We start from the raw sequence: 13,215 nt of genomic DNA on the forward strand, positions 1-13,215 counted from the left end.
CTGATATCTCAAAGTGCTGTACAGAAACCCAGCCTAAAACCCCAAACAGCAAGCAATGCAGGTGTAGAAGCACGGTGGCTAGGAAAAACTCCCTAGAAAGGCCAAAACCTAGGAAGAAACCTAGAGAGGAACCAGGCTATGTGGGGTGGCCAGTCCTCTTCTGGCTGTGCCGGGTGGAGATTATAACAGAACATGGCCAAGATGTTCAAATGTTCATAAATGACCAGCATGGTCGTATAATAATAAGGCAGAACAGTTGAAACTGGAGCAGCAGCACGGTCAGATGGACTGGGGACAGCAAGGAGTCATCATGTCAGGTAGTCCTGGGGCATGGTCCTAGGGCTCAGGTCCTCCGAGAGAAAGAAAGAGAGAATTAGAGAGAGCATATGTGGGGTGGCCAGTCCTCTTCTGGCTGTGCCGGGTGGAGATTATAACTGAACATGGCCAAGATGTTCAAATGTTCATAAATGACCAGCATGGTCAAATAATAATAAGGCAGAACAGTTGAAACTGGAGCAGCAGCACGGCCAGGTGGACTGGGGACAGCAAGGAGTCATCCTGTCAGGTAGTCCTGGGGCATGGTCCTAGGGCTCAGGTCCTCTCGAGAGAGAGAAAGAAAGAGAAAAGAACGAACACTTAGATTCACACAGGACACCGAATAGGACAGGAAAAGTACTCCAGATATAACAAACTGACCCTAGCCCCCTGACACAAACTACTGCAGCATAATTACTGGAGGCTGAGACAGGAGGGGTCAGGAGACACTGTGGCCCCATCCGAGGACACCCCCGGACAGGGCCAAACAGGAAGGATATAACCCCACCCACTTTGCCAAAGCACAGCCCCCACACCACTAGAGGGATATCTTCAACCACCAACTTACCATCCTGAGACAAGGCTGAGTATAGCCCACAAAGATCTCCGCCATGGCACAACCCAAGGGGGGGCGCCAACCCAGACAGGATGACCACATCAGTGAATCAACCCACTCGGGTGATGGACCCCTTCCAGGGACGGCATGAGAGAGCCCCAGTAAGCCAGTGACTCAGCCCCTGTAATAGGGTTAGAGGCAGAGAATCCCAGTGGAAAGAGGGGAACCGGCCAGGCAGAGACAGCAAGGGCGGTTCGTTGCTCCAGAGCCTTTCCGTTCACCTTCCCACTCCTGGGCCAGACTACACTCAATCATATGACCCACTGAAGAGATGAGTCTTCAGTAGAGACTTAAAGGTTGAGACCAAGTTTGCGTCTCTGACATGGGTAGGCAGACCGTTCCATAAAAACGGAGCTCTATAGGAGAAAGCCCTGCCTCCAGCTGTTTGCTTAGAAATTCTAGGGACAATTAGGAGGCCTGCGTCTTGTGACCGTAGCGTACGTGTAGGTATGTACGGCAGGACCAAATCAGAGAGATAGGTAGGAGCAAGCCCATGTAATGCTTTGTAGGTTAGCAGTAAAACCTTGAAATCAGCCCTTGCTTTGACAGGAAGCCAGTGTAGAGAGGCTAGCACTGGACTAATATGATCAAATCTTTTGGTTCTAGTCAGGATTCTAGCAGCCGTATTTAGCACCAACTGAAGTTTATTTAGTGCTTTATCCGGGTAGCCGGAAAGTAGAGCATTGCGGTAGTCTAACCTAGAAGTGACAAAAGCATGGATGAATTTTTCTGCATCATTTTTGGACAGAAAGTTTCAGATTTTTGCAATGTTACGTAGATGGAAAAAAGCTGTCCTCGAAATGGTCTTGATATGTTCTTCAAAAGAGAGATCAGGGTCCAGAGTAACGCCGAGGTCCTTCACAGTTTTATTTGAGACGACTGTACAACCATTAAGATTAATTGTCAGATTCAACAGAAGATCTCTTTGTTTCTTGGGACCTAGAACAAGCATCTCTGTTTTGTCCGAGTTTAATAGTAGAAAGTTTGCAGCCATCCACTTCCTTATGTCTGAAACACATGTTTCTAGCGAGGGCAATTTTGGGGCTTCACCATGTTTCATTGAAATGTACAGCTGTGGGTCATCCGCATAGCAGTGAAAGTTTACATTATGTTTTCGAATAACATCCCCAAGAGGTAAAATATATAGTGAAAACAATAGTGGTCCTAAAACGGAACCTTGAGGAACACCGAAATTTACAGTTGATTTGTCAGAGGACAAACCATTCACAGAGACAAACTGATATCTTTCCGACAGATAAGATCTAAACCAGGCCAGAACATGTCCGTGTAGACCAATTTGGGTTTCCAATCTCTCCAAAAGAATGTGGTGATCGATGGTATCAAAAGCAGCACTAAGGTCTAGGAGCACGAGGACAGATGCAGAGCCTCGGTCCGATGCCATTAAAATGTCATTTACCACCTTCACAAGTGCCGTCTCAGTGCTATGATGGGGTCTAAAACCAGACTGAAGCATTTCGTATACATTGTTTGTCTTCAGGAAGGCAGTGAGTTGCTGCGCAACAGCCTTCTCTAAAATTTTTGAGAGGAATGGAAGATTCGATATAGGCCGATAGTTTTTTATATTTTCTGGGTCAAGGTTTGGCTTTTTCAAGAGAGGCTTTATTACTGCCACTTTTAGTGAGTTTGGTACACATCCAGTGGATAGAGAGCCGTTTATTATGTTCAACATAGGAGGGCCAAGCACAGGAAGCAGCTCTTTCAGTAGTTTAGTTGGAATAGGGTCCAGTATGCAGCTTGAAGGTTTAGAGGCCATGATTATTTTCATCATTGTGTCAAGAGATATAGTACTAAAACACTTGATGGGCGTCTCTCTTGATCCTAGGTCCTGGCAGAGTTGTGCAGACTCAGGACAACTGATGTTTGGAGGAATACGCAGGTTTAAAGAGGAGTCCGTAATTTGCTTTCTAATAATCATAATCTTTTCCTCAAAGAAGTTCATGAATTTATCACTGCTAAAGTGAAAGTCATCCTCTCTTGGGGAATGCTGCTTTTTAGTTAGCTTTGCGACAGTGTCAAAAAGGAATTTCGGATTGTTCTTATTTTCCTCAATTAAGTTAGAAAAATAGGATGATCGAGCAGCAGTAAGGGCTCTTCGGTACTGCACGGTACCGTCCTTCCAAGCTAGTCGGAAGACTTCCAGTTTGGTGTGGCGCCATTTCCGTTCCAATTTTCTGGAAGCTTGCTTCAGAGCTCGGGTATTTTCTGTGTACCAGGGAGCTAGTTTCTTATGAGAATTCTTTTTAGTTTTTAGGGGTGCAACTGCATCTAGGGTATTGCGCAAGGTTAAATTGAGATCCTCAGTTAGGTGGTTAACTGATTTTTGTCCTCTGGCGTCCTTGGGTAGGCAGAGGGAGTCTGGAAGGGCATCAAGGAATCTTTGTGTTGTCTGTGAATTTATAGCACGACTTTTGATGTTCCTTGGTTGGGGTCTGAGCAGATTATTTGTTGCAATTGCAAACGTAATAAAATGGTGGTCTTGATATGTTCTTCAAAAGAGAGATCAGGGTCCAGAGTAACGCCGAGGTCCTTCACAGTTTTATTTGAGACGACTGTACAACCATTAAGATGAATTGTCAGATTCAACAGAAGATCTCTTTGTTTCTTGGGACCTAGAACAAGCATCTCTGTTTTGTCAGAGTTTAAAAGTAGAAAGTTTGCAGCCATCCACTTCCTTATGTCTGAAACACATGCTTCTAGCAAGGGCAATTTTGGGGATTCACCATGTTTCATTGAAATGTACAGCTGTGTGTCATCCGCATAGCAGTGAAAGTTTACATTATGTTTTCGAATAACATCCCCAAGAGGTAAAATATATAGTGAAAACAATAGTGGTCCTAAAACAGAACCTTGAGGAACACCGAAATGTACAGTTGATTTGTCAGAGGACAAACCATTCACAGAGACAAACTGATATCTTTCTGACAGATAAGATCTAAACCAGGCCAGAACTTGTCCGTGTAGACCAATTTGGGACAGGTCACATCAGGTCACAACAGGTCACATCTTGCTGCTGTGATGGCTCACTGTGGTATTTCACCCAGTAGATATCGGAGTTTATCATTATTGGCTTAGTTTCCCACAAATTCTTTGTGGATCTGTGTAATCGGAGGGAAGGTTTGGGAATCGCTTTCATTTAGGTGGTTGTAGAATTTAACGGCTATTTTCTGGATTTTAATAATTAGTGGGTATTGGTCTAATTCTGCTCTGCATGCATTATTTGGTGTTTTACGTTGTACACAGAGGATATTTTTGCGGAATTCTGCATGCAGAGTCTCGATTTGGTGTTTGTCCCATTTTGTGAATTCTTGGTTGGTGAGCGGACCCCAGACCTCACAACCATCTATAACTGATTCAAGTATTTTTAGACAGATTCTAGTTGGTATGTCGAATTTTATGTTCATTTTGATGACATAGAAGGCCTCTCTTGCCTTGTCTCAGCTCGTTCACAGCTTTGTGGAATTACCTGTGGCGCTGATGTTTAAGCAGAAGTATGTATAGTTTTTTTGTGCTCTAGAGCAGTGATTCCCAAACGCTTTAACCTCCAGCTGTACCCCCTCTAGCACCAGGGTCAGCGCAACTGTTGGCACTCTCAACTGTTGTTTTTTGCCATCATTGTAAGCCTGCCACACACACACTATACTTTATTATTTTTATTTTACTAGGCAAGTCAGTTAAGAACAAATTCTTATTTTCAATGACGGCCTAGGAACAGTGGGTTAACTGCCTGTTCAGGGGCAGAACAACAGATTTGTACCCTGTCAGCTCGGGGATTCGAACTCGGTTAGTTGCTAGTCCAACGCTCTAACCACGAGGCTACGCTGCCGGTCCTGCCACAATACGATACATTTATTACTCATAAGAATGAGTGGGAGTTTTTGTCACAACCAGGCTCGTGGGAAGAGCTTTTATAGGACCAGGGCACAAATAATTATATAATAATACTCAATCATTTTGCTCTTTATATAGCCATCTTACATGTGAAACCTTATTTGTTCATCAAAAATTGTGAATAACTCACCACAGATTACTCGGTCTTAAATCACTTTCTAAACACAGTCTGTGCCTGTATCTAGTTTTCATGCTCGTGAATCCACCCTCACATAGGTATGTGGTTGCAAAGGGAATCTCAGTGTCTTATCAACATGATTTGCCAAGGGTAGGATACACCAGTCCACTTATCGGTAAGTGGACTGGAGGCAGGGCATGAAAGGGATAACGAATCCAGTTGTTTGTGTCGTGCGTTTCACACCACACCCACTCACGTCACACCACCCAAAAACACATTTTTGAATAGGTCAAGTTTTAGAGAGAGTGTGTGTGTGTGTGTGTGTGTGTGTGTGTGTGTGTAGGAACCATGTGGTGGACGTGAGTGTGGCGGTGAGTACGCCCAACGGTCTGATAACGCCCATCGTGTTCAACGCCCACACCAAGGGACTGGCTGCTATCAGCTCTGATGTCTCAGCCCTGGCTGCCAAGGCCCGCGACGGGAAACTACAGCCGCACGAGTTCCAGGTAACTACCAACTACACACTAAAAACAAATGATTACACACTAAAAACAAATGTGTTAAACACTTCTGCAACATTAGTTGGTCCCACAGGTTCCAGGAGTTGAATCCTTTAAAACTGTGCGTTTCAGGGAGGCACGTTTACCATCTCTAACCTGGGAATGTTTGGTGTCAAGAACTTCTCAGCCATCATTAACCCTCCCCAGGCCTGTATTCTGGCAGTAGGGGGCTCAGAGAAGAGACTGCTGCCCGCTGACAATGAGAAAGGGTAACTACACTACCACTACACTACATAGTATACTACTATAGCTACACTATACTAGGCTAATACTACCCCAGGCCTGTATACTGAACTGGTAAATACACTACCAGGGCTCTTCAAACTTCTTCCCCAGGGACACCCATCCTAACCCATCTTAAGCTAAAGTCATTCCGCTACCCAAGAATAGTAAAGCCCCCTTCACTGGCTCAAATAGCCGACCAATCAGCCTGTTATCAACCCCTAGTAAACTAATGGAAAAAATGGTGTTTGACCAGATACAATGCTATATTACTGTAAACAAATTGACAAAAGACTGTCAGCATGCTTATAGGGAAGGATGCTCAACAAGCACAGCATTTACACAAATGACTGATGATTGGCTGAGAGAATTGATGATTAAATAATTGTTGGTGCTGTCTTGTTAGACTTCAGTGTGGCTTTTGACATTATCGATCATAGTCTGCTACTGGAAAAACGTATGTGTTAAGGCTTTATACCCCTTGCTATAATGTGGATAAAGAGTTACCTGTCTAACAGAACACAGAGGGTGTTCTTTACTGGAAGCCTGTCCAACATAATCCTGGTAGAATCAGGAATTCCCCAGGGAAGCTGTCTAGGCCCCTCACATTTTTTAATTTTTACTAATGACATGCCACTGGCTTTGAGTAAAGCCAGAGGGTCTATGTATGTGGATGGTGTTGTAGACTCTGGGGCCTTTCAGAACAGGTGTATATATACTGAGATCATGTGACCGATCATGTGACACTTAGATTCCACACAGGTGGACTTTATTTAACTAATTATGTGACTTCTGGAGGTAATTGGTTGCACCAGATCTTATTTAGGGGCTTCATAGCAAAGGGGGTGAATACATATGCACCTAACCAGTTTTCCGCATTTTATTTATAATATATATATATATATATATATATGTATATATATTTTTTTCACTTTACCAATTTATATTTTTGTGTATGTCCATGACATGATATCTAAATAAAAATACATTTAAATTAGAGGATGTGATGCAACAAAATAGGAAAAACAGCAAGAGGGATGAATACAAGGCTCTGTACCACAGTGACTGAAACGACTCCAACACTTATCGAAGAGCTGCAGTTAGTTTCAGTTTGTGGCAAGAAATAAGATAGTCCAAAATATTTATAAAACTAAAAGCATTGTATTTGGGACCAATCATTCACTAAACCTCAACTACATCTTGTAATGAATAATGTGGAAATTGAGCAAATTGAGGTGACTAAAGTGCTTGGAGTAACCCTGGATTAGAAACTGTCATGGTCAAAACATTGATACAACAGTAGCTAAGATGGGGAGAAGTCTGTCCATAATAAAGCGCTGCTCTACCTTCTTAACAACACTATCAACAAGGCAGGTCCTACAGGCCCTAGTTTCTACCTTCTTAACAACACTATCAACAAGGCAGGTCTTACAGGCCCTAGTTTCTACCTTCTTAACAACACTATCAACAAGGCAGGTCCTACAGGCCCTAGTTTCTACCTTCTTAACAACACTATCAACAAGGCAGGTCCTACAGGCTCTAGTTTCTACCTTCTTAATGACACTGTCAACAAGGCAGATCCTACAGGCCCTAGTTTCTACTTTCTTAAAAACCCTATCAACAAGGCAGGCCCTACAGGCTCTAGTTTCTACCTTCTTAATAACACTATCAACAAGGCAGGTCCTACAGGCCCTAGTTTCTACCTTCTTATCAGCACTGTCAACAAGGCAGGTCCTACAGGCCCTAGTTTCTACCGTCTTAACAGCACTATCAACAATAGCACTATCAACAATAGCACTATCAACAATAGCACTATCAACAATAACCCTATCTCATCCCAACCCTATCTCATCCCAACCCTATCTCATCCCAACCCTATCTCATCCCAACCCTATCTCATCCCAACCCTATCTCATCCCAACCCTATCTCATCCCAACCCTATCTCATCCCAACCCTATCTCATCCCAACCCTATCTCATCCCAACCCTATCTCATCCCAACCCTATCTCATCCCAACCCTATCTCATCCCAACCCTATCTCATCCCAACCCTATCTCATCCCAACCCTATCTCATCCCAACCCTATCTCATCCCAACCCTATCTCATCCCAACCCTATGTTACCAAAACCTGTGATGTCTTGTCATCAGGTAAATGATAATGGCTCATCGTTGACGTGATTGAATGTGATATCGGGACGTCATTGTTGACATGATTGAATGTGATACTTGTGATGTCATCACGATATTAATAGGCTGCACGTTTCGTCACAATATTGTTGGACGCCCGACTAAGCGGTCTACTCGATGCATTGTCAATTGATGCTGATGAAAATTACAATATTGCCATCCGTCTAAAGGAAACGTGATAACATGATGATGGCAATGTTGTTCCTACTAAATATTTGCCTACTTGAGCAATGTCATCGTATTTCCAAATCACACTGGTGTAATTTGATGGAAACAGTCATTAGCCTCCATTCAGAATGACTGGGCACCACTTGACTTTCAGGCACCACTATGGCTGCCCCTGCAGCGTCTGTAGAACAGTTATAACAATGGCATGACGCGACATAGGTGCAACCCATGAATTGACTGGACAGGGCCTTTTAATCTTAAGGTTGATCATACGCTGTTCTGTTATTTACTGTGTGTGTGTAGGTTTGACGTGGCCAGCATGATGTCGGTGACGTTAAGTTGTGACCATCGCGTGGTGGACGGAGCAGTGGGAGCTCAGTGGCTCGCAGAGTTCAGGAAGTTCCTGGAGAAGCCTGTCACCATGCTGCTCTGATTGGATAACACCCTCACCAGGCCACACTGTGGTTGGCTGGAGCCGTCGCCAAGCTGATTGGTGGAAACCGTTCATCATGTTTCTGTGATTGGCTGGCCCACCACAAGGACACTCCCCCTCCCCCTTAAAGGGGTGAGGCAGGACTTACTCCCCTCAGAATATGACACTTTTCCCTCTTCCTCTGTCTCTCCCCCTCCATAACTGTTGACATAGTTACAGTTTAGCCCAGTGGCTGTGATGTCACTACAACATGTTGTTTATAAAGGTAACTGTTACAGTTGGGAGAAGATTGTGTTTAAAGTTTAAAAAAGTTGAGATTGGAGCTAAGAGTACGTTAGCAAAGAGAGCGAGAGAGACCTGAAGACAAACACACACACACACACACACACACACACTAGCCCAGCCCCTCTGATCAGCCTGCTATGTAGAACCAGTATAGTCACACGCACTAGCCCAGCCCCTCTGATCAGCCTGCTATGTAGAACCAGTACAGTCACACACACTAGCCCAACCCCTCTGATCAGCCTGCTATGTAGAACCAGTATAGTCACACTAGCCCAGCCCCTCTGATCAGCCTGCTATGTAGAACCAGTACAGTCACACACACTATCCCAGCCCCTCTGATCAGCCTGCTATGTAGAACCAGTATAGTCACACTAGCCCAGCCCCTCTGATCAGCCTGCTATGTAGAACCAGTACAGTCACACACACTATCCCAGCCCCTCTGTTCAGCCTGCTATGTAGAACCAGTATAGTCACACACTATCCCAGCCCCTCTGTTCAGCCTGCTATGTAGAACCAGTATAGTCACACACTATCTCAGCCCCTCTGTTCAGCCTGCTATGTAGAACCAGTATAGTCACACACTATCCCAGCCCCTCTGATCAGCCTGCTATGTAGAACCAGTATAGTCACACACTATCTCAGCCCCTCTGATCAGCCTGCTATGTAGAACCAGTATAGTCACACACTATCCCAGCCCCTCTGATCAGCCTGCTATGTAGAACCAGTGTTGTTTATGTAAATACATTGACAGGAGGTCCACATCTCTGCTTGTTGTCTTCTCTCCATGGTAGGTAATTGAGCGATTGATGCATGTCACTGATTTGCCAGAGTTCAATCGCCTATAGCAGGTCTGAATCAGTCCCTGATTACAGAGGAAAGATGTCAACTAGCCGTGCTGCTGACCTCCAGGTATGGAGCTGAGAACAGCTGATCTATCTTGTGATGCTCTATGATAGGGGTCTCCAACAGGTCCATCTACCAGTAGCTACCAGCCCACCTATGAGTAGCTCGCCAAACAATTCTGAAAGTACATGCAATTGTCAGTATCAGACACAGGAAGCTCCCAACTACTATCTGAACAACACAACGTTGACATTATCCCACCCCTGGTTAGCGACTATTGGCTTCAAAAGCCAAACCTAACAATATCTGGCAATTATTTTCTAGCAATATTGCCTCTGTCTGTGTGTGGTGTGCATGTTTTTCTATCACTCAGTGTGTAGCCAGTCGATATGATAACCGTCTTGTGGTTTTACAGAAATACTTTCGCCAAAACCTTCTCAATTAAATGTTAACTGCAAAGTAGGCTTACCTGGCAGAAGCATATCATGAGTAAGTACGTAATTTGCATCTGTTATTTGTTAACTCTGCCATGAACTGAGCAGCAGCAGTCCAGAACCATCACTAGATCAGCACATTAGATGGGACATTCCTCACTCCCCAGATTCACAATTAAAGGGCCAGATGTGCAATTAAAGGGGAATTACACCCCAAAAAGTCTAAATTTGTTAGTTTTCTTCCAGGCACCCATAAAATGGCTTTGTGTGATTTAAGTATTGACATGGACTCAACATCCATTATGACACCTCCACTGTGGGGCTCTATAGGTCTTCTGATGTGATTTAATGACATGGACTCAGAACATCCATTATGACACCTCCACTGTAGGGCTCTATAGGTATTCTGATGTGATTTAATGACATTGACTCAACCTAATGTCGTTGTTTCTCTATGAACAATTCTAACCATCATTTAGGAGAGATAAAACTGATTTTATAGCCCCCCTTAGAGTTGTTTATGAATGAACTGTTATTTGACCAGGTATATTGACAGAAAACACAGTTCACTACTTTCTGAGTAGCAGGAAAGAGGAGAATGTGCCTACAGTGAGGGGAAAAAAGTATTTGACCCGCTGCTGATTGTGTACGTTTGCCCACTGACAAAGAAATGATCAGTCTAATTTTAATGGTAGGTTTATTTGAACAGTGAGAGACAGAATAACAACAACAACAATCTAGAAAAAAACGCATGTCAAAAATGTTATAAATTGATTTGCATTTTAATGAGGGGATCAAATAGTTTTTTCCCTCTCTGTATTGGAAAGCTAGAAAGAAATGAGTAGCTGAAGACATTTCTAGCTCTTATGCTAGAAAAGGTTGGAGACCCCTGTTCTATGATCAGCTAATCTAGGATGGGTGGAGTCTTCATTTACAGAGTGGGAGGGGCTTTATTTATGACATCACCCCCTGACTAAGCACTCGGCCAATCCCCTTCTTCCCCTGGACATGTTATTATTTTATAACCTGTTAACAAACATTCTGAACAGGAAATGTTGTGTATTTACATGACATCATCTGAAAACAAGTGAAACGCACAAAGAAGTGAAGCTGGATGTACTGTTGCCATGGGAATTATTGCTGAATAAATTGAGTCAAAATGAGCTACTATGCTGCTGTTGTGGAGAGTCCTATATTAATATATACATTAAAGCTCTGTTATATGTCATATATATATTATACACTGAACAAAAATATAAATGTGTTGATCCCATGTTTCATGAGCTGAAATAAAAGATCCCAGAGATGTTCCATACGCACAAGAAGCTTATTGCTCTAAAATGTTGTCCTCACACTTGTTTACGTCCCTGTTAGTGAGCATTTCTCCTTTGCCAAGATAATCCATCCACCTGATGTGGCATATCAAGAAGCTGATTAAACGGCATGCTCATTACACAGGTGCACCTTGTGCTGGGGACAATAAAAAGGCACTCTAAAATGTGCAGTTTTGCCACACACAACAATGCCACTGATGTCTCAAGTTTTGAGGGAGCATGCAGTTGGCATGCTGACTGCAGGAATGTCCACCAGGGTTGTTGCCAGATAATTGAATGTTCATTTCTCTACCATAAGCGTTCTCCAACATAATTTTAGAGAATTTGGCAGTACTTCAAACCAACCTCAACCGCAGACCACGTGTATGGGCAAGTGGTTGTGGACAAGTGGTTGTGAACAGAGTGCCCCCTGGTGGGTTTATAGTATGGGCAGGCATACGCTACGGACAACGAACACAATTGCATTTTATCGATGGCAATTTGAACGCACAGAGATACCATGACGAGATCCTGAGGCCCGTTGTCGTGCCATTCATCCTCTTCCATCACCTCATGTTTCAGCATATTGCACGACCCCATGTCGCAAGGATCTGTACACAATTCCTGGAAGATGAAAATGTCCCATATTGTCCATGGCCTTTATACTCACCAGACATGTCACCCATTGAGCATGTTTGGGATGCTCTGGATTGACGTGTATGACAGTGTTCCACTTCCTCCCATTATCCAGCAACTTCGCACAGCCATGGGGACAACATTCCACAGGCCACAATTAACAGCCTGATCAACTCGATGCAAAGGAGATGTGTCGGGCTGCATGAGGCAAATGGTGGTCACACCAGATAATGCTGTATTCCCAGTCATGTGAAATAAAAAATTAGGGCCTAATGTGAACTGTAACTCAGTAAAATCTTTGAAATTGTTGCATGTTAGGATTATATTTTTGTTCATATAGTGCATTCGGAAAGTATTCAGACCCCTTGGCTTTTTCCAGATTTTGTTATGTTACAGCCTTATTCTAAAACAAATTAAATAATAACTTTTTAAAATCTCAATCTACACACAATACCCCATAATGTCAAACCAAAAAGTTATTTTGAAAATTTTACAAATGTATTAAAAATATATGACAGGAACACCTTATTTACATTAGTATTCAGACCCTTTGCTATGAAACTTGAAATTGAGCTCAGGTGCATCCTGTTTCCATTGATCATTATTTTAGATGTTTCTACAACTTGATTGGAGTCCACCTTTGGTAAATTCAATTGATTGAACATTATTTTGAAAGGCACACACCTGCATAGTGTAGAGGTCGACCGATTTATAATTTTTCAACACCGATACTGATTATTGGAGGACCAAAAAAGCCGATACCAATTAATCGGCTGATTTATTTATTTATAATAATGTCAATTACAACAATACTGAATGAACACTATATAATACATCAATAAAATCTATTTAGTCCCAAATAAATAATGAAACCTGTTCAATTTGGTTTAAATAATGCAAAAACAAAGTGTTGGAGAAGAAAGTAAAAGTGCAATATGTGCCATGTAAGAAAGCGAATGTTTAAGTTTCTTGCTCAGAACATGAGAACATATGAAAGCCGGTTGTTCCTTTTTCCATAAGTCTAAATATTCCTGTTACATTGTACAACCTTCAATGTTATGTCATAATTACGTAACATTCTGGCAAATTAGCTAGCAATGAGCCAGGCAGCCCAAACTGTTGCTTATAGCCCGACTGCGTGCAATGAACGCAAGAGAAGTGACACAATTTCACC

The 13,215-nt window shown here is 43.0% G+C and overlaps 1 protein-coding gene across 1 annotated transcript in view; it reads left to right on the forward strand.

Moving 5' to 3' along the window:
- LOC109877917 (dihydrolipoyllysine-residue acetyltransferase component of pyruvate dehydrogenase complex, mitochondrial) overlaps positions 1–11,255 on the forward strand; it is a 34,679-nt gene extending 23,424 nt beyond the window's left edge. The window contains exons 12-14 of the mRNA XM_031808771.1: positions 5,302–5,464; positions 5,591–5,727; positions 8,401–11,255. Of these exons, the coding sequence (XP_031664631.1) occupies positions 5,302–5,464; positions 5,591–5,727; positions 8,401–8,530 (430 nt within the window). The 3' untranslated portion in view covers positions 8,531–11,255. The remainder of the gene's footprint in view (positions 1–5,301; positions 5,465–5,590; positions 5,728–8,400) is intronic.
- The last annotated feature ends 1,960 nt before the right edge of the window (positions 11,256–13,215 follow it).

Source organism: Oncorhynchus kisutch, linkage group LG29, assembly GCF_002021735.2.
Source record: "Oncorhynchus kisutch isolate 150728-3 linkage group LG29, Okis_V2, whole genome shotgun sequence".
Classification (NCBI taxonomy): domain Eukaryota; kingdom Metazoa; phylum Chordata; class Actinopteri; order Salmoniformes; family Salmonidae; genus Oncorhynchus; species Oncorhynchus kisutch.